This window comes from Schistocerca serialis, unplaced genomic scaffold (assembly GCF_023864345.2).
Source record: "Schistocerca serialis cubense isolate TAMUIC-IGC-003099 unplaced genomic scaffold, iqSchSeri2.2 HiC_scaffold_1261, whole genome shotgun sequence".
Taxonomy (NCBI): domain Eukaryota; kingdom Metazoa; phylum Arthropoda; class Insecta; order Orthoptera; family Acrididae; genus Schistocerca; species Schistocerca serialis.
In genome coordinates, this window is record NW_026047471.1 from 4,310,007 (window position 1) to 4,336,532 (window position 26,526).

Below are 26,526 nucleotides of genomic sequence, written 5' to 3' on the forward strand. Positions count from 1 at the left end.
TTTCTCGGTGCTGAAATTTAGGCAGACGGTAGGCAGACGGAAATGAGTACGTCTGCCTTGCTTTAATCATCTTTAGCTTCGGTTCTATCATGCTCATGGACCTTTGGGACAGAGGGCTTTGCTACATTCATTTATTTTATACACTAGGGGGGAGTGTACCTTGGAACATTCTTCAGACTTTACGCTCTAGCCAGCCATGTAACAGAAGATTAATATATTATTTCATTCCCTTTTGAAATGATAGTATACACTTCATGTAGCGGCAGTCTTCTTCTGAAATTACAAAAATTACTCTGGAAAATTATGATTTTCTCAAATGTGAAAAATTGGTACGAGGTACAACATGGTCATGTACCTAGCAACGAATGTTGCGTTGTGGTGTTCATTTCGCAGACTGATTGGATCCAGCTATCCATGATACACTGCCCTGTGAAAGCCTCTTCATCTCCGAGTAACTACTGCAACCTACATATTCTGAATCTGCTTACTGCCTACATCTACATGTACAACTACTGTACTCATCTCTTCGTCTCCCTCTAAGATTTTTACCCCTTCTCCTCCCTCGCTTCCCTCCAGTATTAAATTGGTGACCGCTTGATATGTGAGAATGTGTCCTGTCAACCGAGGCCTTCTTCCAGTCAGTTTGCTCCACAAATTTCTTTTTTCCCCAATTCTGTTCGGTACTTCCTCATTAGTTACGTGATCTGCTCACGTAATCGTCTGCATTATTATGTAGCGCTACATTTCAAAAGTTCTGTTCGCTTCTTATCTAAACAGTTTATCGTCCACGTTTCACTTCCATACATGGCTACGCTCCACACAAATACTTTCCGAAAAGACTTCATAAAACTTACATCTATACTCGATTTAAACAAATTTCTTTTCTTCAGAAACGCTTTTCTTGACATTGTGAGTCTACATTTTATATGCTCTCTACATCGACCACCATGAGTTATTTCTGCCCAAATAGGAAAATTCACCAACTACTTTAAGATATCCTTTTCCTAATGTAATTCCCTCAGCATCGCCTGTTTTAATTCGGCCATATTCCGTTACCCTCGATTTGCTTTTGTTGATTTTTATCTTACATTCACCTTTCAAGACACAGTCCGTTCCGTTCAACTGCTCTTCCAAGTTATTTGCTGTCTCTGTCGGAATTACAGTGTCATCGGCAAACCTCAACATTTTCATTTCTTTTTCCTGGACTTTAATTCCAACTCAGGATTTTTCTTTTGTCTCCTTCACTGCTGGCTCAGTATGTAGAATGAATAATATCGGGAATAAGTTGCAACCATGCCCCATTCCCTTCTCAACCACTGCTTTCCTTTCATGCCCGTAGACTCTTATTCCTGCCATCGGTGCATACTAGATTTTATCGATTACAGCACTTTTGAATTTGTGTAGCAACAACTATTCTTCACAATTTTATAAGTGTTGAAATCGATAAAATCTATTATACACCGATAATCAGTAAGTGAAATCAAATTAAGAAAAAATATTATCGGAAATTAGTTACAAATTAGAAACATTTTGAAACAATTGCTATTGGAAACTAACATAAATTTCGATTTTCAAGCCAGGGAAAACTATTAAGACATTAAAGAAACTCAGTTCGTTTGGAAACGTCGCATATGTCATGGTAGAAAACCTCCATCCTTATCAAAAAAGAAGATGGTGCACTACTGAAGAATTATGCTTTAACCGTCCACAAGTTATGTAACTGGTTTCAAATATGCAGCATTTTACTCACCTAAAATCTCTAGCTGAAGAATTAACAGCATTCTCCAGCGTTTTATATAATACAGCACATAAATATGTAGAACTCGTAATATTAGCAAATGCTGCACAATGCCAATGTCTCATGACAAGAAAAACTGTAGAAAATTCCGAAAACTGCTTATGGTGGTTTCTAGTGCTCATTCCTTGATGTGATTCTAAAATCAGACTCTAGAGTGAAACACCGACCAGGAAACATTGTATGTTCCTATATACTCACACGATCCTCCAGGTACAACCATCTCCATTATCAAATCTTTTTTTGTGTTGACGTAATGGCTGTTAACTCTTGTCTCGGGATCTTCGGCCGATCTATGTTTAAAACTTTTTCCAACGTTTCACCAGCAGGAGGGGTTGGCTTTGTCAAAGGTTAACCGTCGATTGTTTGTGACGGACTGCAGTCGTTAGCCCATATCCGAACATTTCACAATGCCAGCCACTAGTGTTGAAAAGTAGTTTAACAACATTCTCGACCGAAGATTTTACTATAGGTGACCGTGTGCATAGAAGTACTGACATGGAGTACAACATACGAATACCATCGAATATACAATTGTTACAAAGCTTCACAATACATTTATCCAGGTTGTATATAGTTCGTTTTTAATGAAAATTACTATATATTACATATTTTAAAACGAGATTTAGTTTTGCTTTTGAAGTCGTGATGGTGTTAATGTTGCTGTTTTCGCGTTACTTTTAGGGCCAAATGATGACGAAGTGTATCTGTTGTGACTTGGCAAGACAGCCAAGCCACTATGAGATAGCCGAAAGGCACGCGCTTCAGCTCACGCAGGCTGGCGTGAGGTCTGGAACAGTTAAAGGAATTGAGTCTAGTGAAAAAAGTACGGAGCTTCTGGAATACTTAACTTTAATCCATAATTGGTGAACATCGGTCTGACGGTACATGCATCACAAGATAAATAGCAAATGATAATGGCGCCTTGGTAGGTCGTAGCAAATGACGTAGCTGAAGGCTATGCTAACTATCGTCTCGGCAAATGAGAGCGTAATTTGTCAGTGAACCATCGCTAGAAAAGTCGGCTGTACAACTGGGGCGAGTGCTAGGAAGTCTCTCTAGACCTGCCGTGTGGCGGCGCTCGGTCTGCAATCACTGACAGTGGCGACACGCGGGTCCGACGTATACTAACGGACCGCGGCCGATTTAAAGGCTACCACCTAGCAAGTGTGGTGTCTGGCGGTGACACCACAGTATCGTCGAAAGCGGTGGACTATAGAATGATAATGAAATTACAGCTGATGGCAGTGTAGAGAATTGTAATATTCCTATCGGCTGCTGTCATTTTTTTTCCTATTTCACAAAGATGTAAATGCCGAAAGATTTTAGGTCTTTTTATCTTGGTAGACTTCACTGAATGCTTCTCGCTTACCTCTCCGTACGCTCGTCTCGACTTCACCTTTTGTCCGCAAGTACGTAACAACTTGTCATCGGACCTCGTAAAACTGACTACTCGTGAGTTATCGGCGGACTGTAAACTGAATGGTTGTGCTAAAATACTGCTGTTTATGAGGACAGACTGCTTATATAGTGCCAGGTTAGTGTGTTAAGAGCGATTCATCACAGTAGTAACCTTAAGAAATGTAGGTACTGAGCAAAAATGATTGCTAGTATATTACAAACATTAAAAAGTCATGGAGGCCACTTTAGATTTAGTCACAACCAACATATTGTGTCCGCACGTAAAAACATTGCTGTGCTAAACCTAAGGACAAAAGTAACTTTTGTTTGATGTACCACTGCGAAGTAATATAGCTCAATTAAACTTGTACCATATAGAAGGAACTGCTACAATACAGTACAGAAGGCAGCTGAAAGAAGCATACAATGAGAAAAACAGAAATGACACTTTCATTTCAAGATAATAATTACACTGTAGTCACCGCGACGTTTTATGGACACCTAGACACCACAAAATGCACAACATGTTTAATAGGGCGTGTTGTCACCATGGACAGCAATCCATGGCAACATGAGAACAGTAAGGATGCTAAAGAGTTCACCGCGGTGAATGATCGTTAGTGCGTAAGGACGTCCTACCGTAAATCTCTCCTATGCATCACACAAGTGTGCGATAGGAATAAAGCAGGGGCAACGGGCGGGTCAGTCCATTCGCCGAATATCCTCTCGTTCCAGGAGGAGCTCACCTGTGCTTTTCGATGAGGTCACGCACAGTAATCTATAAAAATGAAGTCAGGGCCGAATGAACCTCAGAAAAGACGCAGATGATGAAGGAGTACAGCGTCACAATAACGTTTACGTTCGAGTGTACCGTGTTCAATGATTTGGAAGTCAGTACTCCCATGCTGCATCACTCCTCGTAACACCATAATACCTGGTCCACAAAAACAATATTCGACAATATTCCTGGATGCATTACGTACTCTCATACAGCGACCATACAAGAACATTGTCGAACATTATCGTTTTGGTTATCCAGGTGTTACGTTGTAGGGAGGCATAATTTTCCATGGGCGCTGTGAGCTTCGAATCTTTGAGTATGGTACACTTACGGAACACCTTTATTGTGACACTGTAGTCCTTCTACATGTGCGTACTGACGGTGAATTCGGCCCTGACCTCATTTTTGTAAATGACAGTGCATCAAACTACACAGGTAGAGGAGCTCTAGGAACAACAGGATATTCACTGAATGGAGTGACCTGCCCATTCCGCCTACTTAGATCCCATCGAGCACGTTTGGGATGCGTCGACGAGACGTATCGCCGCAAGTCCAAATACACAACCATCCAGCTCTTGTCAATCGTAGTGCCGAACAAACGTAAACGATCCTTGCCAACTTTATAGTCGCTATGGGAGCACTTACTAGAACACGCACTGCCGCCTGTAGTTATCACATATCCTACTAAGAACCATGTTCCGCCTTTTGTGATTGAGCCGTGCGCAGCTCGTGTTCCTGCCGTTATTGCTTGACATCTTGTCTTGGCGGTACTTCCGTCTCGTTTCTTATTCGATTTAATGGCGCCACTAAGTTGCTGGCTTGCTTGCCCGTGAGTGGCAGCAGCAGCGCTTATCGATAGCGAGTACTGTGGTACTACACTCCTGGAAATTGAAATAAGAACACCGTGAATTCATTGTCCCAGGAAGGGGAAACTTTATTGACACATTCCTGGGTTCAGATACATCACATGATCACACTGACAGAACCACAGGCACATAGACACAGGCAACAGAGCATGCACAATGTCGGCACTAGTACAGTGTATATCCACCTTTCGCAGCAATGCAGGCTGCTATTCTCCCATGGAGACGATCGTAGAGATGCTGGATGTAGTCCTGTGGAACGGCTTGCCATGCCATTTCCACCTGGCGCCTCAGTTGGACCAGCGTTCGTGCTGGACGTGCAGACCGCGTGAGACGACGCTTCATCCAGTCCCAAACATGCTCAATGGGGGACAGATACGGAGATCTTGCTGGCCAGGGTAGTTGACTTACACCTTCTAGAGCACGTTGGGTGGCACGGGATACATGCGGACGTGCATTGTCCTGTTGGAACAGCAAGTTCCCTTGCCGGTCTAGGAATGGTAGAACGATGGGTTCGATGACGGTTTGGATGTACCGTGCACTATTCAGTGTCCCCTCGACGATCACCAGTGGTGTACGGCCAGTGTAGGAGATCGCTCCCCACACCATGATGCCGGGTGTTGGCTCTGTGTGCCTCGGTCGTATGCAGTCCTGATTGTGGCGCTCACCTGCACGGCGCCAAACACGCATACGACCATCATTGGCACCAAGGCAGAAGCGACTCTCATCGCTGAAGACGACACGTCTCCATTCGTCCCTCCATTCACGCCTGTCGCGACACCACAGGAGGCGGGCTGCACGATGTTGGGGCGTGAGCGGAAGACGGCCTAACGGTGTGCGGGACCGCAGCCCAGCTTCATGGAGACGGTTGCGAATGGTCCTCGCCGATACCCCAGGAGCAACAGTGTCCCTAATTTGCTGGGAAGTGGCGGTGCGGTCCCCTACGGCACTGCGTAGGATCCTACGGTCTTGGCGTGCATCCGTGCGTCGCTGCGGTCCGGTCCCAGGTCGACGGGCACGTGCACGTTCCGCCGACCACTGGCGACAACATCGATGTGCTGTGGAGACCTCACGCCCCACGTGTTGAGCAATTCGGCGGTACGTCCACCCGGCCTCCCGCATGCCCACCATACGCCCTCGCTCAAAGTCCGTCAACTGCACATACGGTTCACGTCCACGCTGTCGCGGCATGCTACCAGTGTTAAAGACTGCGATGGAGCTCCGTATGCCGCGGCAAACTGGCTGACACTGACGGCGGCGGTGCACAAATGCTGCGCAGCTAGCGCCATTCGACGGCCAACACCGCGGTTCCTGGTGTGTCCGCTGTGCCGTGCGTGTGATCATTGCTTGTACTGCCCTCTCGCAGTGTCCGGAGCAAGTATGGTGGGTCTGACACACCGGTGTCAATGTGTTCTTTTTTCCATTTCCAGGAGTGTATCTTCGGAGCGACCGCTAGTATTTCCGGGTCGTCGTGTGTCGGGAGTTCAGTGGGTACGGAGCAGCAGTGAGGTCCGGACAGCCATGTCTCGCCCGACCGTTGCCGGCACACATGACTTCAGTGGGGACGACCTTGGTTGGTCGTTCGGTCGCTCGTCTCATCGGACGACGTGTATTTACTCGCCGACCGCTTCCGAGTTCTCTGTGTGTTCGAATTGTTCAAATGGCTCTGAGCACTATGGGACTTAACTTCTGAGGTCATCAGTTCCCTAGAACTTAGAACTACTTAAACCTAACTAACCTAAGGACATCACACACATCCATGCCCGAGGCAGGATTAGAACCTGCGACCGTAGCGGTCGCGCGGTTCCAGACTGTAGTGCCTAGAACCGCTCGGTCACTCCGGCCGGCTCTCTGTGTGTGTGTGTCGACTTATGATCCCTCCTGGTTGTTTCACAGTGACTAGTTTTAGTAGTATTCGAGTTGTTTGTGGCAGTGTTTTCGCGGAACTGTGTGTAGCTTGTGTGGTTTTGACTGAGCAGCTATTTTAATGCTGTCTGCGTGCTGCATGTAGTAAGTCGGTTAGGACGGAGCAGCGAGGAAGTCTCCGCGGCGCGCATAGCGATTTGATTCACAGGTCCAGTTATATGGCCCCTTCCGTGTATAGCGATTTTATCACTATGACGTGTGGGGCCTAAAGATGGCATCAATGTAATGCTGAAACTGGTTGCACATAAGAAGTTCATAAAATAAATGTCTCCAATACATACGGATGTTGGTAAATTATTGTATCAAGAAATACATGTCAGCCGTTGTCCCACAGTCCATAGTGGATCAGCAAAGCTCTAGTTTTTGGTGTGGTTTTGGACCTTCAGGCCAGAAAGCATCTCAAGTTTTCTTTAACTAGGCATTAAGCCGTATTGTCTAATTGTGATCATTTAAAGCAATCTGTAAATAAGTGGTTCTTAGAAAAACAAAGTAGTGTGTTTGATTGTACAACTCACAGTAACATCATAAATCGCGATGACGTCAGTGTGAGTGCTGTCTCTTTACGTATTACTTTACTTACCTTATACAGTACGCCATAAGGTCCAAGATTCATCGACCGATGCTACTTAGTAGCGAGACGTTATAGGAAAGTTACTTTCGTTCTCAAGTTTTGCACACCGGGAGAGTTATATCAGCAAACCCACTATAATGACCTGTATGAAAATGATTATAACATATGCATGGCAGTATAATTATGATAACCAGTGCTTCAGACAACCGACGTTAAAAACATTGAAACAACAAATCCCGTGTAGATTTCTTTATCGATACGACTGAGAGAGTCTACCGAAAGATAGTTTGTCCGTATGAGCCTGCAACCTTAATAAACTTTCATCATTATCCCCCGCATAAATAAGCATGCAGAATTCTCTTTGAGGTCAGATGGTCTAGTAAGATATGTACTTAACTGTTACCAGGGATAAAAGGAAATCATTGTGGAGAACGGGGGTAAACAGGATTTAATTTATTTTGAAGGAAACGTATGTCATGGTCCAGTGAACAAGGAACAGGATTCCTGATCCATATTAACGACATAGGAGACAATCTGATTAGCTGTCTTAGATTGTTTGCAGATGATGCTGTCATTTACCGTCTTGTAAAGTCATGAGATGATCAAAACGACTTGCAAACTGATTTAGATAAGATAACTGTATGGTGCGAAAAGTGGCAATTGACCCTGAATAAGGAAAACTGTGACGTTACTCACATGAGTACTAAATTTCGATTATGCGATAGGTCACACAAATCTGAAGGCTGTAAATTCAACTAAATACTTAGGGATTACAATTACAAATAACCTAAATTGGAACGATCCCATAGATAATATTGTGGGTAGAGCAAACCAAAGACTGCGATTCATTGGCAGAACACTTAGAAGGCGCAACAGGTCTACTAAAGAAACTGCTTACACCACGCTTGTCCGCCCTATCCTGTGCGGTGTGGGATCCGCATCAGGCGGGACTGACGGATGACATCGATAAAGTACAAAGAAGGGCAGCTCGTTTTGTATTATCGCGAAATAGGGGAGATAGTGTCACAGACATGATACGTGAATTGGAGTGGCAATCATTAAAACAAGGGCGTTTGTCGTTGCGACGGGATCTTCTTATGAAATTTCAATTACCAGTTTTCTCCTCCGATTGCGAAAACATTCTGTTGGCACCCACCTACAAAGGGAGAAATGATCAGGATAAAATAAGGGAAATCAGGCCTCGCACAGAAAAATTTAAGTGCTCGTTTTTCTCGCGTGCCGTTCGAGAGTGGAACGGTAGAGAGACCGCTTGAAGGTGGTTGATTGAACCCTCTGCCAGGCACTTTATTGTGAATAGCAATCACGTAGGTGTAGATGTAGGGCTTGTCGGACGGTAACGTGCTGACGTCATTAGTACACATCGGAAGGAGATGAACGATGGTGTGACCGCTAGTGGATAACAAGGCTTCGAATGACTACGCCCCCTCCTGAAAACTGGGTTAGCTGTTTTGTAAAGATAATGCGTGACAAAAGGTGATGTAAGCGAGATATGAATACGGAAGTGGAGGAGGCTGAAGGGATTCGAAATGCACTTATCGCGGGACTTTTCTGGTAACCGAACTCCATGACATTGTATTCTATTGTGTTATTCTCATGACACAGTCACTCTTACTGTAATCAAAACTAGGATCATTATATGCCATCCTCCATAATAATGCCTGTTCAACATAGGCTTCGAAGGCCATAAACAAGTGTAAGTATTGTGGATAACTTGAATCTCGGTACAGCTAATGTAGTGGACTACAAAATTACAAGACGAAAGTAACTTCCGCATGTGTCACTGCCAAGTAACATAGCTCGGTGACACTTTGACCATACGTAGAAAGAATTACTGCAGTAAAGTAAAGAAATTCGCAGTGGCACGAGCTGAAACGACGCTTTTATTCGAAGACAATAATTACACTGAAGTCACCACGATTTATGATGTATCCTGGGTGGTATCAGATATCGATACCACCCAAGGGTTTCTTTAAGTTGGCAATGGAATTTCAAGTTTCCGTCTGATACCGTTACTGTCACGCTGGACCGGGCAGATCCAATGGTGCGCGCCAGCTGGGCGTCGCTTACATTGGGTCTGGACTACGAACGCCTTCTGCCGCCGCAATATAGGACGGCCGACGGTAGCCAGACTCTCTACTTGCACTTGGAGTGTCTTGGCTGCGATCGTTCATGCTAGTACAGCGAGCCTTAATCTTGTTGACGTTGTGCTGGCTGGATTCTGTTTCTTGTTGCATTATTTGTAAGGAGCCTCCACCAAAATTACCGTGTTGGACAATGTTCCTGGGTGCACTGCGAACTCCCACCTCCCGCCGAATGACAGTACATCCAGAATGACTACTCAGTCTGAATCTGCCCTCGTCCGAGAAGAGCATGTGAGCCCACTACTCGTTGGTCCAGTCCCTATGTCGTTGGCACCATCGCAAAGGGTCCGCCGATGGGCGTGTCGTCGTTCAAAGAGACTATCCCCACGCAGTCACTGTGGAATTGCGTGCCCCGCAGTTCTGTTAAATGTGGTTGCAACTCCGGTTTCCCGATGATTCTTCCCTGTCTGAAGTCATCCAAATGTTGTGTTTCGCCAGGTTGTAATGAAACCACTACAGTGCCCCATAACTACTCGCTGATTTATATGCACTGTATTTTGCCATTTCTAAAGTTGCGGAGCCACCCACATATGGTGCCATAGTCACACTGACCTCACGCCATGCTAAGTCCAGCTTCCTGTGCATGACTGGAAGACCAGACAACATGCTCATGCGCTTTCATTCATTTCCGCCGAGTGGTTAATAATTTATGTTACTTTACCGAGTTCGTCCATAAGTTTTGCAGAGCAGTGTATCTTCCCCAATATGCAAAGGTTTTGCACAAAAATATACTACAAAGATAATCGTCTCTGAACTTTTCAGGGGTATGATGAATACCATTTAACATTTTGGCTCCCAGATCCGCGGTTATGGACCTTGCTGAACAAGTCTAGGTGTCAGCTGTTAGGCTATTAGTATCAAAAGCCCCTTTGATATACAGAAATTATTAGACTGGTGGGCAGTTGTCTGATGGGATGTACTATTAATACATACCAAAGACTTGCGTATCGCTTGTCAGGAACTATGATACCTAAAATGACAGTACAGTATTAGTCTGGACCGTCGTAATGTCCTGACTGCTCTACGTAGCTACAAATCATAAATTAGGTACATCTCATTCTGGAACTTCTCAAGTTGTCTAACGTAGACATAATACCAGTCAACTTACAGGGGACAATTATTGAACTATATGAAAAAGAAACATAAATTAGTTACAAACTACGGCGTGCACACACTTAATTCGACATGTTAACGTCACTACAGATTTTCAGATTTAAGCTACGACGTGTTCGATATGCCTGCCATCATTGGCGCTGATGTGGCGCAGACGAATAGCGAAATTCTGCGTGACCCACTGAAGTGTCGGAACATCGATGCTGTCGACGACCTCCTGAATGGTTGTTTCAGCTCAGTAATAGTTTTGAGGTTATCGCTGTACCCCTTGTCTTTATTATTATTATTATTTTTTTTTTTGGTCATCAGTCTACTGACTGGCTTGATGCGGCCCGCCACGAATTCCTTTCCTGTGCTAACCTCTTCATCTCAGAGTAGCGCTTGCAACCTACGTCCTCAATTATTTGCTTGACATATTCCAATCTCTGTCTTCCTCTACAGTTTTTGCCCTCTACAAGCTCCCTCTAGTACCGTGGAAGTCATTCCCTCATGTCTTAGCAGATGTCCTATCATCCTGTCCCTTCTCCTTATCAGTGTTTTCCACATATTCCTTTCCTCTCCGATTCTGCGTAGAACCTCCTCATTCCTTACCTTATCAGTCCGCCTAATTTTCAACATTCGTCTATAGCACCACATCTCAAATGCTTCGATTCTCTTCTGTTCCGGTTTTCCCACAGTCCATGTTTCACTACCATACAATGCTGTACTCCAGACGTACATCCTCAGAAATTTCTTCCTCAAATTAAGGCCGGTATTTGATATTAGTAGACTTCTCTTGGCCATAAATGCCTTTTTTGCCATAGCGAGTCTGCTTTTGATGTCCTCCTTGCTCCGTCCGTCATTGGTTATTTTACTGCCTAGGTAGCAGAATTCCTTAACTTCATTGACTTCGTGACCATCAATCCTGATGTTAAGTTTCTCGCTGTTCTCATTTCTACTGCTTCTCATTAACTTCGTCTTTCTCCGATTTACTCTCAAACCATACTGTGTACTCATGAGACTGTTAATTCCGTTCAGCAGATCATTTAATTCTTCTTCACTTTCACTCAGGATAGCAATGTCATCAGCGAATCGTATCATTGATATCCTTTCACCTTGTATTTTAATTCCACTCCTGAGCCTTTCTTTTATTACCATCATTGCTTCCTCGATGTACAGATTGAAGAGTAGGGGCGAAAGGCTACAGCCTTGTCTTACACCCTTCTTAATACGAGCACTTCGTTCTTGATCGTCCACTCTTATTATTCCCTCTTGGTTGTTGTACATATTGTATATGACCCGTCTCTCTCTATAGCTTACCCCTACTTTTTTCAGAATCTCGAACAGCTTGCACCATTTTATATTGTCGAACGCTTCTTCCAGGTCGACAAATCCTATGAAAATGCCTTGATTTTTCTTTAGCCTTGCTTCCATTATTAGCCGTAACGTCAGAATTGCCTCTCTCGTCCCTTTACTTTTCCTAAAGCCAAACTGATCGTCACGTAGCGCATTCTCAATTTTCTTTTCCATTCTTCTGTATATTGTTCTTGTAAGCAGCTTCGATTCATGAGCTGTTAAGCTGATTGTGCGATAATTCTCGCACTTGTCAGCTCTTGCCGTCTTCGGAATTGTGTGGATGATGCTTTTCCGAAAGTCAGACGGTTTATCGCCAGACTCATATATTCTACACACCAAAGTGAATAGTCGTTTTGTTGCCACTTCCCCCAATGATTTTAGAAATTCTGATGGAATGTTATCTATCCCTTCTGCCTTATTTGACCGTGAGACCTCCAAAGCTCTTTTAAATTCCGATTCTAATACTGGATCCCCTATCTCTTCTAAATCGACTCCTGTTTCTTCTTCTATCCCATCAGACAAATCTTCACCCTCATAGAGGATTTCAATGTATTCTTTCCACCTATCTGCTCTCTCCTCTGCATTTAACAGTGGAATTCCCGTTGCACTCTTAATGTTACCACCGTTGCTTTTTTTAATGTCCCCAAAGGTTGTTTTGACTTTCCTGTATGCTGAGTCCGTCCTTCCGACAATCATATCTTTTTCGATGTCTTCACATTTTTCCTGCAGCCATTTCGTCTTAGCTTCCCTGCAATTCCTATTTATTTCATTCCTCAGCGACTTGTATTTCTGTATTCCTGATTTTCCCGGAACATGTTTGTACTTCTTCCTTTCATCAATCAACTGAAGTATTTAGCCCCACAAAAAGGAGTCGCATGTGTTCAGATCCGGAGAATATGGCGAACAACCAAGAACCATGCCAATGGCCTCTGAGTTCCCCAGAGCCAGAATATTCCTCCAGGACAGTAAACACTCTCATGCTTCGATGGGGTCGAGCTCCGTCTTACATGAATCACATCTTGTCGAAATCAGGGTCATTTTGGATGGAAATGGAAATGAAATCCCACGTTTGTTGACAGACTAATGGAGGCGGTTTGCCATTGCCTTCCTCCGACTGTAATGGGGATGAATGATGATAATGAAGACGACACAACACCCAGTCATCTCAGGGCAGATGAAAATCCCTGACCCCGCCGAGAATCGAACCCGGGACCCCGTTCCTGGGCAGCGAGAACGTTACCGCGCGACCACGAGCGGCGGATTCATTTTGGATAATGGAGATTACATCATCTTCCAAAACCTTCACGTATCGTTCGGTAGTCACTGTGCCATCAAGGTTTATAGCACCAATTATTCCTTGCCTGGACATTGCACACCGCAAAGTCAGCTGTTGAGGGTGAAGAGACTTCTCGATCGCGAAATGCGGGTTCTCAGTCCCCCAAATACACCGGTTTTGCTTATTGACGAACGCATCCAAATGAAAGTGGCCGCCAACAACAAGGCGCGTGGGCATGCTCATACTAATTCCCATCATGCTCCGCGCCCAACGTCCTAATGGAAACCGTTCAGAAGTCATGACGATTTTATTTCATATAATTCAATAATTACCACCTTGTAAAAGAGCCAAGTGAAGAAAAAATACCTGTCAAGTCAAATCGCTCTCATTTCGAAAGGTGCAAAGCTGTTGTAACATCTGTGGTATGGATAATGCAAAAATCTCTTTCTTTCGAAAACAATAAAAAAATACCTGTCAGCACACGTGAAAGTTATAGAGGCCCGTATTGGAGGCACAATTAATTTTCAACTTACTGCTGGCACGATCGTGGGCTGTCCGTTGATGGAGAAGGCATTCGCAGAATAGTGCATGACACTATTGTAGTCGTACTTCACTCCATAAGCGAAGGTTTCCTCTTTCGTCGACTTCTTGAAGTTCAGCTCGCGACCTGAAAAAAAAAGTGCGTTAATTAATCGAAGTTCCTCATGTGAAAAAGGTGTTTTATGTAAAGCAATATGTACAATAATACAACGTAGAGAGACAGCTGCGAGGAGTGATTTATGGCACTACTACAGGCTGGTCATGTGTGAAAGAAGACACTTACTAAGCACTTTCTCACTGTACTGACTTCCGTCGTTTTTCCAGGGAGGGGGCACAGGCGCAGGGATACTGGAAAATTACAAAAGTACAATTTAGAAACATAGTTTCCAGCGGTGGACAGCCTTTCACTTTGAATTCTGTTGACGAGTCCTTAGCGAACCCAGCCCTCCATCTTAAATTTTATTGATGCGGAAAGTAAGGAATTTACTGTATTTATTAATCTTTTCACTGCTCCGGCCTTATAAAAAAAATGGCTCTGAGCACTATGGGACTCAACTGCTGAGGTCATCAGTCCCCTAGAACTTAGAACTAGTTAAACCTAACTAACCTAAGGACATCACAAACATCCATGCCCGAGGCAGGATTCGAACCTGCGACCGTAGCGGTCTTGCGGTCCGGCCTTATATACGGAGTGGACCATTTAAATTCATAATGAGGAATAACTCGGTATAAAAATGAGATACAGCAAAATGTTCTAGGTAAAAGCTGTAGGGGGCAAAGAGGATCACCCATTGCTACCAATGGCCGTGACCTCGAACGTGATTTTCAACGTGATTTGGAGATTATTTTTTAAAATGATAACCCTAATATTTTATATTGGAACAAATAAGACCTCGGTCACAAATATTAAGTCAAAACTGACCTGGTATCGACGCAACTATGAGCGTCGTCTTCAGAATTAGACCAACTGTTCTAAAACATATTAGGTATATGGTACATTAATAAAATTAAAGTTTGTACTGACTGGAAAAGATGCAGTACTTAACAAGTCACATATTAAAAAAGATCTAAGCCGGAAAGGCGACGTCATGAACAGTTGTGAGATGGCGAGCCGCTAAGAGCTGCTCGTACTGTGATCAAGGGTTACAACGAGACTGAGGTGCCCACTTTAGAAAGTGTGGGCAAGTAAACATGGTGTTGCTACGAGCGCGATCTAGTAGCCGCAGAAACAACTAGGCAACTGTACATTTAAAATTAGACACATGAAATTGTGATGCAGCTGATTCAGGCATAACGTAAGCATTAATATTTTATTTGAGATTTGAAAAGAGCAGCATTTTTTTCTTGCACAATGATACATTATTCAAAGTCGTAGCAAGGTTCAATGAAGGTCAAGTAAGCAAATATGTTCTCAGGTCTAATGGAGTTAACTCGGAACAAAGGAATTATAGAGCAAAATACAATGTTAGATACAAATTGGAAGAGGCATAAGGCGTGACGTGTTATTACCAATAACCATGATTTTAAAGATAATTATCGTAGATCATTTGAATGTCGAGCTTTATTTCATTGAAACCCTCATTTGTGACGCAGGAAAGAGTGAAGAGAGATTTGAACTTTAAGTTTTAATTAACGTGTTTATTATCAAAAATAAATACATCACAAAGTATAACGTCATAAATAAAACGTAGATCATTGAGAACATCCTGCTGGAGGGACATCAGCAACTGAGCACTGTACTAGAGGTTGAAAATACCACTTCAGTAGTGAAGTTTTTTTTATTTTTCACAAGTTAAAACGCTACCGATTTCGGGCTCTTAAACGCCCATCATTAGCTGTTTTAACTTTGCGCCACGACGCCGAGTGCGACGGTGGGCGAGTACAGCAGCGGTGTACCATCCGCGAGCGCAGGGCTCGTCCATGGCGGCGCTCACGGTCATAGAACAAAGTCGTCAACACCTGAAGATGGGCATGTAAGAGACCGAAACCAGTCGCATTTTAACAACTGATAAATAAAAAAACTCCACAACTGAAGCGGTATTTTCAACCTCTGGTAGATCATTCATTTTCAAGTATGAGTCCTCTCGTCTCTCGTTCCTTGGGATGCCCCTTCCATTGTATTATTATGAGTTAATCCCTATTAGATCTCAAAACACATTTACTTGTTTGACCTTCATTGAACCTTGCCATGACGTAGAATAATGTATCATTTTATACAAAAAATTTGTCTCTCTTATCAGATCTTAAATCAAATATTAAGGTCCTCAGTAAAAAAAAGAAACTACTTCAGCCTCCAGATCGCCTTGAAAATCACGTTCAAGTTTACAGCCGTAAATAGCAGTGCGTAATCCCCTTTTCCATCTACAATTTTTATGCAAAACACTTTGACGTATCTCACCTCTATCCCCAGTTATTCCCCATTATGGATTAAAATGGACCACCCTGTATATGTCAATCGTTTCAGTACTTCTTGCGTATACACACAAACAGAGGTTTCCTGCTACAAGGTTATAGGTATCTACACTCCTGGAAATTGAAATAAGAACACCATGAATTCATTGTCCCAGGAAGGGGAAACTTTATTGACACATTCCTGGGGTCAGATACATCACATGATCACACTGACAGAACCACAGGCACATAGACACAGGCAACAGAGCATGCACAATGTCGGCACTAGTACAGTGTATATCCACCTTTCGCAGCAATGCAGGCTGCTATTCTCCCATGGAGACGATCGTAGAGATGCTGGATGTAGTCCTGTGGAACGGCTTGCCATGCCATTTCCACCTGGCGCCTCAGTTGGACCAGCGTTCGTGCTGGACGTGCAGACCGCGTGAGACGACGCTTCATCCAGTCCCAAAACATGCTCAATGGGGGACAGATCCGGAGATCTTGCTGGCCAGGGTAGTTGACTTACACCTTCTAGAGCACGTTGGGTGGCACGGGATACATGCGGACGTGCATTGTCCTGTTGGAACAGCAGGTCCCCTTGCCGGTCTAGGAATGGTAGAACGATGGGTTCGATGACGGTTTGGATGTACCGTGCACTATTCAGTGTCCCCTCGACGATCACCAGTGGTGTACGGCCAGTGTAGGAGATCGCTCCCCACACCATGATGCCGGGTGTTGGCCCTGTGTGCCTCGGTCGTATGCAGTCCTGATTGTGGCGCTCACCTGCACGGCGCCAAACACGCATACGACCATCATTGGCACCAAGGCAGAAGCGACTCTCATCGCTGAAGACGACACGTCTCCATTCGTCCCTCCATTCACGCCTGTCGCGACACCACTGGAGGTGGGCTGCACGATGTTGGGGCGTGAGCGGAAGACGGCCTAACGGTGTGCGGGACCGTAGCCCAGCTTCATGGAGACGGTTGCGAATGGTCCTCGCCGATACCCCAGGAGCAACAGTGTCTCTAATTTGCTGGGAAGTGGCGGCGCGGTCCCCAACGGCACTGCGTAGGATCCTACGGTCTTGGCGTGCATCCGTGCGTCGCTGCGGTCCGGTCCCAGGTCGACGGGCACGTGCACCTTCCGCCGACCACTGGCGACAACATCGATGTACTGTGGAGACCTCACGCCCCACGTGTTGAGCAATTCGGCGGTACATCCACCCGGCCTCCCGCATGCCCACTATATGCCCTCGCTCAAAGTCCGTCAACTGCACATACGGTTCACGTCCACGCTGTCGCGGCATGCTACCAGTGTTAAAGACTGCGATGGAGCTCCGTATGCCACGGCAAACTGGCTGACACTGACGGCGGCGGTGCACAAATGCTGCGCAGCTAGCGCCATTCGACGGCCAACACCGCGGTTCCTGGTGTGTCCGCTGTGCCGTGCGTGTGATCATTGCTTGTACAGCCCTCTCGCAGTGTCCGGAGCAAGTATGGTGGGTCTGACACACCGGTGTCAATGTGTTCTTTTTTCCATTTCCAGGAGTGTATAATGCATTAACGTCTGCTATGCGACCAGCAAGTTGGAGATCACTTTTGCACTAGTTTGCGAGCTGATTGGAATTCAGGGAATTTTCCGAACGACTTACTGAATGCTGAATTCTCTTTAAAGTTCATTCATATCGTAACATTACCCAGTTTGGGAGCTACGCTTTGTCATCGAATAACATGGGATAATATTATCGTCGGTTTACAGACGAACTGCTGAGACTTCTGAATCAAAGGACTTCTTCACGCCCAACCCAGATGGCTATGCCTGAACAGATAGTGATGCCGATAAGCCTGTGACTTAATACGTCACCACAAATATTCAAAATATTAGTAATCAGCAAACTGAAGTTACCATCGCTCCTTCCTCCGATTCCGAAGACCAGCCTGAGAATCTGCAAAAAGACACAAAAAATATGATTTGGACCCAAAGTTATAACATTGATTCCGGCTGCAAATTCGTGGATTTAGATATTCATCTGCTGTGTATGACTGCTTCCAAGCTTTATTCTACCAAAGAAATTGCAAATTACGTAGCTGAACAATGTAATTTATATTTTCGAGCACCTTTGCAACGATACCAGTGGAAAATCAAGATTGCGGCCTTGGAAAAACACAAACACTGATGAAATTTATTGTTTCCTGGCCGCAAATTTACTGATGACTCAAGTGAGAAAAAGTGAAATAAAGATTTACTAGAGCAACGATCCGTTTCTATCTACTCCAGTGTTTGCGCAAATCGAGCCAAGAGATAGGTGCCATCTGTTAACAGGAACGTTACATTTTATTGATAACAATGAGAACGCTGGAGATGATAAAATCTGAAAAATGAAGCGAATTGTGAATCATCGAAGAAAAGCATTTCAAGATGCTTTCTAACCTTTTAAAATTTGTCAATTGACTTTAGTTCGCTATGAAAACTGTGTCCTCTTATAACAGTACATTCCTCCCAAACGCCTTAGATTTGGCGTAAAGATTTTTGAGTTGTGTGACAGTGAAGCGGGGTATATTCTCGACTTCATTATTTACGTGGGTGCACTAACGGACGTAAAAAAAGAATTAGAATTACCACCGACTGCAAAGATACGGCCTTCGTGGAAAGAGATCGGCTGGTGGTGATAAACCATTACGGCTATAAAAGTAATATACCCTTATGTTTGAATTTTTGTTTCGAAAGATGCCGTATTTTGGAGTTTTACCAGTGTAATAACTTATGTAATTCTTTCCTGAATAAATTATTTTTTTTGAAAAAATAAATATTTCTTTCCAAAGACTGGAAAAATGAGAAGAATTAACATGATAATACTGCATTCTGTGTTTTAATTTAATCTTAATAATAACGATATGCTGCTACATTCGTGTGTATTAAACGCAACACTTGAAAATTAAGCGAACATGCCAGGCGGCCGCTCAGACTAAATGTGCAGAGAAAGGGTTGAAGTAACATTAAGAGTTTGTCTCCATGTCAGTCATTCGTACAGAATGGTATCGTTACACATATCAAAAAAAGTTTTGCATCACCCCGGTTCCGAGAACTCCTGAAGATAGACTTTGACCGTGGATATTGTATCACAAACACAGTCCCTTTGACTGTTCATAGATGTCACAAAACCCGCCCAAAGATGTAAACAACCAAGCATGAGCAGCGCCTATTCGATGGAGGAGTCCGACAGCCGATCAGTTCCAATCATTCCACCAGGAAGGAGGTACACGGCTCGTGTTGTCTGTAGTTCATCCATTCCTAGACGGTCAATACTGCGGTTCGATCGCGTCCGAACTGTTACTTTGTGCCAGGACGGGCTCTCAGCAATGGAATTGTCCAGGCGTCCCGGAGTGAACCAATGTTGTTCGGACATGGAGAAGATACAGAGACAGGAACTATCGAAGACATGCCTCGCTCAGGCGCCCAAGGGCTACTACTGCAGTGGATGACCGCTACCTACGGATGAACCCTGACAGCAACGCCACCATGTTGAATAATGCTTTTCGTGCAGCCACAAGACGTCGTCTTACGACTGAAACTGTGCGCAATAGGCTGCATGATGAGCAACTTCACTCCCGACGTCCATGGCGAGGTCCATCTTTGCCATCACGGCACAATGCAGCGCGGTATAGATGGGCCCAACAACATGCCGAATGGACCGCTCAGGATTGGCGTCACGTTCTCTTCACCGATGAGTGTCGTCTATGCTTTCAACCAGACAATTGTCGGAGACGTGTTTAGAGACAATCCAGTCAGGCTGAACGCCTTGGACACACTGTCCAGCGAGTGCAGCAATGTGGAGGTTCCCTGATGTTTTGGGGTGGTAGTATGTGGAACCGACGTACGCCGCTGGTGGTCATGGAAGGCGCCGTAACGGTTGTACGATACGTGAATGCCATCCTCCGACCGATAGTACATCCATATCGGCAGCATATTGGATATTGGCTAGGCATTCGTCTTCACGGACGACAATTCGCGCCCGCATTGTGCACATCTTGTGAATGACTTCCTTCAGGATAATGACGCCGTTCGACTAGAGTGGTCAGCATGTTCTCCAGACATGAACCCCATCGCACATGCCTGGAATACATTGAAAAGGGCTGCTTATGAACGAAATGACCCACCAACCACTCTGAGGGATCTACGCAGAATCGCCGTTGAGGAGTGGGACATCCTGGACCAACAGTGCCTTGATGAACTTGTGGATAGTATAGTAGAGGCACCAGTGTGCACAGCAGTCTGGACCACCACCTTTGAAGGTCTCGGTGTATGGTGGTACAACATGCAATGTGTGGTTTTCACGAGCAATAAAAACGGCGTAAATGATGTTTATATTGATCTGTATTCCAATTTTCTGTACAGGTTCCGGAACTCTTGGAACCGAGGTGACGCAAAACTTTTTTTCATGTGCGTAGTATCTCTCCCTGAAGTGTGGTTGTGTCAAAAACTTAATCAGAAAGAACTGACACCGTACGAGTAACTGCTCTGACGGTAAGGTCAGGTGAGTTTAATAGGTTGAGGACGTGTGACTGTCCTTCAGGGATGCGGGATTGGCAGTTGGGTCAATGTCAATATAGTGTCACGCACCTCTCTGAACTGCCACTTGCTGCAACAATGCGTTATGTCCGAAAGTATATTGTCAATTAAATCTGACATTATAATTTCTCTCAGAGCTGGCCGATGTATTTCGTCGTGTTCATCAACAACGTAACTGTTAAATTCACAGTAAGAATTAATCTGACAACGAGAGGATATTAGAAATACACTCCTGGAAATGGAAAAAAGAACACATTGACACCGGTGTGTCAGACCCACCATACTTGCTCCGGACACTGCGAGAGGGCTGTACAAGCAATGATCACACGCACGGCACAGCGGACACACCAGGAACCGCGGTGTTGGCCGTCGAATGGCGCTAGCTGCGCAGCATTTGTGCACCGCCGCCGTCAGTGTCAGCCAGTTTGCCGTGGCATACGGAGCTCCATCGCAGTCTTTAACACTGGTAGCATGCCGCGACAGCGTGGACGTGAACCGTATGTGCAGTTGACGGACTTTGAGCGAGGGCGTATAGTGGGCATGCGGGAGGCCGGGTGGACGTACCGCCGAATTGCTCAACACGTGGGGCGTGAGGTCTCCACAGTACATCGATGTTGTCGCCAGTGGTCGGCGAAAGGTGCACATGCCCGTCGACCTGGGATCGGACCGCAGCGACGCACGGATGCACGCCAAGACCGTAGGATCCTACGCAGTGCCGTTGGGGACCGCACCGCCACTTCCCAGCAAATTAGGGACACTGTTGCTCCTGGGGTATCGGCGAGGACCATTCGCAACCGTCTCCATGAAGCTGGGCTACGGTCCCGCACACCGTTAGGCCGTCTTCCGCTCACGCCCCGACATCGTGCAGCCCGCCTCCAATGGTGTCGCGACAGGCGTGAATGGAGGGACGAATGGAGACGTGTCGTCTTCAGCGATGAGAGTCGCTTCTGCCTTGGTGCCAATGATGGTCGTATGCGTGTTTGGCGCCGTGCAGGTCAGCGCCACAATCAGGACTGCATACGACCGAGGCACACAGGGCCAACACCCGGCATCATGGTGTGGGGAGCGATCTCCTACACTGGCCGTACACCACTGGTGATCGTCGAGGGGACACTGAATAGTGCACGGTACATCCAAACCGTCATCGAACCCATCGTTCTACCATTCCTAGACCGGCAAGGGAACTTGCTGTTCCAACAGGACAATGCACGTCCGCATGTATCCCGTGCCACCCAACGTGCTCTAGAAGGTGTAAGTCAACTACCCTGGCCAGCAAGATCTCCGGATCTGTCCCCCATTGAGCATGTTTGGGACTGGATGAAACGTCGTCTCACGCGGTCTGCACGTCCAGCACGAACGCTGGTCCAACTGAGGCGCCAGGTGGAAATGGCATGGCAAGCCGTTCCGCAGGACTACATCCAGCATCTCTACGATCGTCTCCATGGGAGAATAGCAGCCTGCATTGCTGCGAAAGGTGGATATACACTGTACTAGTGCCGACATTGTGCATGCTCTGTTGCCTGTGTCTATGCGCCTGTGGTTCTGTCAGTGTGATCATGTGATGTATCTGACCCCAGGAATGTGTCAATAAAGTTTCCCCTTCCTGGGACAATGAATTCACGGTGTTCTTATTTCAATTTCCAGGAGTGTATTTCTACGCGGTGTATTTACGGTGGCCTGCCGTAGGCTGCTCACTCTTTATAGCTCTAGCTCCATTACAGAAGTATTCTTTGAGTTATTTTTGAAATTTAATTTAACTCACAAGTTTTGTAAGAGCAATAGGAAATTGAAAAGCTGATTTAACGAAGGCTTTTGACTGTGTTGACCACAAAATATTACTGCAGAAGTTGGAACATTATGGAGTAAGGGGAGTAGCTTACAATTGGTTCGCCTCCTACTTTAAGAACAGAAAGCAGAAGGTAATCCTCCGCAATATTGAGAGTGGTAATGATGTTCAGTCCCAATGGGGCACTGTTAAATGGGGCGTTCCCCAAGGGTCGGTGCTGGGGCCACTGCTGTTTCTTATTTATGTAAATGATATGCCTTCTAGTATTACAGGTGATTCAAAAATATTTCTGTTTGCTGATGACACAACCTTGGTAGTGAAGGATCTTGTGTGTAATATTGAAACATTATCAAATAATGTAGTTCATGATATAAGTTCGTGGCTTGTGGAAAATAAATTGATGCTAAATCACAGTAAAACTCAGTTTTTACAGTTTCTAACCCACAATTCAACAAGAACTGACATTTTAATCAGACAGAATGGGCAATTTATAAGCGAGACGGAACAGTTCAAGTTCCTAGGCGTACGGATAGATAGTAAGCTGTTGTGGAAAGCCCATGTTCAGGATCTTGTTCAGAAGCTAAATGCCGCTTTATTTACCATTAGAACAGTATCTGAAATAAGTGACATTTCAACACGAAAAGTAGTACACTTCGCATATTTTGATACGCTTATGTCATATGGTATTATTTTTTGGGGTAATTCTTCTGATTCAAAAAGGGTATTTTTGGCTCAAAAACGGGCTGTTCGAGCTATGTATGGTGTAAGTTTGAAAACCTCTTGTCGACCCCTATTCAATAGTCTGGGAATTTTGACATTGCCCTCACAGTATGTATTTTCTTTAATGTCGTTTGTTGTTAGCAATATTAGCTTATTCCCAAGAGTTAGCAGCTTTCACTCAGTTAATACTAGGCAGAAATCAAATCTGCATGTGGAATGCACTTCCTTGACTCTTGTGCAGAAAGGAGTGCAGTATTCTGCTGCATCCATTTTCAATAAGCTACCACAAGAACTCAAAAATCTTAGCAGTAGCCCAAACACTTTTAAGTCTAAACTGAAGAGTTTCCTCATGGCTCACTCCTTCTATTCTGTCGAGGAGCTCCTGGAAGAGCTAAAAAATTAAGCAAATTCCAGTGTTACATTCTTGATTTTCTTTATTTAAACTAACGACTTGTCGCCTGAATATGTTTCTTATATTTCATTTTATCTGTTTCTATAATCGTGTTATAATTTCATGTATTGACTCGTTCCATGACCATGGAGACTTTTCCTAAATGTGGTCCCACGGAACAATAAATAAATAAATAAAAAATAAAATAAATTATTACCTTGTGAGTGAGTTGAGGACGACTATCAACAAGTTTGAATTTACCAAAATAATTCAAACGAAGTCTACAAGGTAAAACTGAGAATGGCCAATAGTACTTAGTGCACATAACAGCATATGTGAAAATTATGAAGTACCCTTCAATGAGAGTTGCCGTCCAGAATAACTTAGCAAACAGTTTGTTATTAATGCCTAGTAAAAGAAATGCGAATAAGAATTAAAGAAAAGCAATTAAGGAGTAATAAGTTGTATGGACATAGTACACATCGGGTTACATGATGAAATATTGCCTAGTTTTAATTGCAAAAGGCACTTTTGAAACGCAAGATAAAGCAATTCGTTCATTTATTATTACTAATAACTGGACCAGCAGCACCATATCTTAAGATAAATACAAAGTGAAGAAGTTATGATGCAATTGTTATGTACATGTTTACTTTAGGCTGTTATTGTTGCGATAGCAGTTTAACCAATAATAACGTGGTTAGGTATTACACATCCTGCAGTAGTAGCAAAAGATGGTACCACCGAGACATTAAGTTTTTCACGAGCTTCAGTCGGAATCGTCACAATGCAGCTTTATGGCTTATTTTGCACGCCTACTCTCTGTGTTTTTCTCTAATTTTCCGCCTCTACTGATCCTTCCACTGTCAAAATAACTGTAGCAAACTACTGACAGTCCTGGAAACGTTCGCAGGGATATTAAGTTTCAAGGTCATTGACTCTCTGTCCTTCTCTTGTACATTGCTGAAAGATTTGTGATGGGAAAAAATCGCAGACAGCAGAAGTAAACCACTTCTGCTAAGTTAAAACGGTAAACGAACGAAATTAGAGAAAATTGTTCGAAATTTCCATCTCAAGAGTCTTTAGATATGACCTGTTCTTGCGTCCAATATGCAAAAATATAACGTAATGTTGTTTGGTAACTTTGCCTATCGAGAGGAAAATCTACTTCAAGTGTCAGGCAAGGAGAGACCTGTGTCACTGTCACAGAATTGTCACTCGTTGAAAACTGCAGAATATAAAACATAAAACAGGAGGAGTAGGCGAAGAGCAAGTTGAAACTTATTGGTACGTGATAGGGAAAGGGGGGGGGGGGAAAATCACTGTGAAAGAAGCGTCATCTAGCTGCCATTTTAACTTAGTGCAGTTAACGTATTTTGAATTTCCTCCGATTTTTTCTCTTAAGAGAGCACATTAGATCTATCATCTGATCCACCTAAATTTTCCCGGTATTGATTTCAAATAAGCTAATAGGTTTATTCGAATTTGTCACCATTTTTTTACTCGACGTAACTGACGTATTTCTGGATATCCCGATAAAATTTATTCCCTTCCATTTCTATATACTATTAGTTGCATACATCCACCATTTTTATAGATCATTTTAAATTATTGCCTGTGATCTACTTCCTCCATCTTGGTATTTCCTACTAGAAATTGACAATACTGCATATGGCGATGGGAATGGGTCCAATGATCTTGAAATCTAGCAACAAAATAATCTCAGATAACAACGCTTCCTATGAACAACTCTTGGATTGCTTAACGTCTCACTTCACAGATGACACGCTTACAGCAAATTCTTTAGTTCCTCAGGTTACGCCGTAGTTAAAAAGACCCTTCCTATAAGTTGTCATGTGAAGATCCCCAAGGAATGCTGCATGGGCGCACAGCGTATATCTTGAGAACCAACGATAGAAGTCGCAACCTATGTACACCACTCAACTACGTAAGCAGACATGACCGCAATTATAACTGAATATTTTCATCAAAAGAAAACAAACTCGAAGAATCTATAAAAATAATATTTTAATTTTCTTATAACGGGTGATACATGTCTAACGAGGCATATTATGAAAAACCTATCTAAACAGCAGATTTCTGGGCCTTCCTAGAAGACTGTGGAGAAAAGAACAGGCAGATCAATCAAACATGCAAGTAGGATTATGATAACAGTATTATAAAAAAATGGTGGAACACAAAGGATACAAAATAACAATGCAAAAAGTTTAAAACACTTGCAAAGAAACAGACTGAAAGAGAAAGTAATGAGGTGGATTTAGAGCGAAAGAGTGAAACAGTACTCGAGGGAAAATATAGCCATTGAAGGCCAGCTGACAAGTTCAGCTGCTAGTAAAAGTGTGTGTGTAGTGGGCCACCAACTGTACTGATAGTGTAATCTCAGTACACAGACCGTTTATTTCAGATGTACGTGCGGCAGCCCTCAAACTGCCATTCATTTTACTATCGCAACGAACCTAGATAGTACACTACAAGCCACTAAACAGCCAGGTGACGAATCCTCCCTATCCACAGGACATATTCTTTTTTTTTTTTTTTTTTTTTTTTTTGTATTTCTCCAGTCGCCATCACGATCAGTGACCACGATGCATTTGTATCAACAATGATTATCGAAAGTGCGAAGGGCAAGTAAAACAAGTAGAAGGACTTATACGGTCAGCAGACAAGATATGGAGGCATTAGTAGCATATCTCAGTGAGCTACTTGAAACGTTTAAACCTGGAGTGGCACAAGTTAAATAGCTGAGCATGCACTTGACAGATGTGTACCCAGTGAGATGTTCGTGACGGTATGGTTCCTCCATATATACAGACAGTGAACATATTGCAGAGGCAGTATTTCTTGAGTTGCAAAAAACATTTTACTCTCTACCACATATACGC

At 44.1% G+C, this 26,526-nt stretch overlaps 1 protein-coding gene across 1 annotated transcript in view; it reads right to left on the reverse strand.

The window, feature by feature from the left end:
* Nucleotides 1–26,526, reverse strand: part of LOC126438167 (zinc metalloproteinase nas-13-like) — a gene marked incomplete at its 5' end in the record, with an annotated part of 66,283 nt that overhangs the window by 3,922 nt on the left and 35,835 nt on the right. The window contains one exon of the mRNA XM_050090543.1: nucleotides 13,757–13,890. Within this exon, the coding sequence (XP_049946500.1) occupies nucleotides 13,757–13,890 (134 nt within the window). The remainder of the gene's footprint in view (nucleotides 1–13,756; nucleotides 13,891–26,526) is intronic.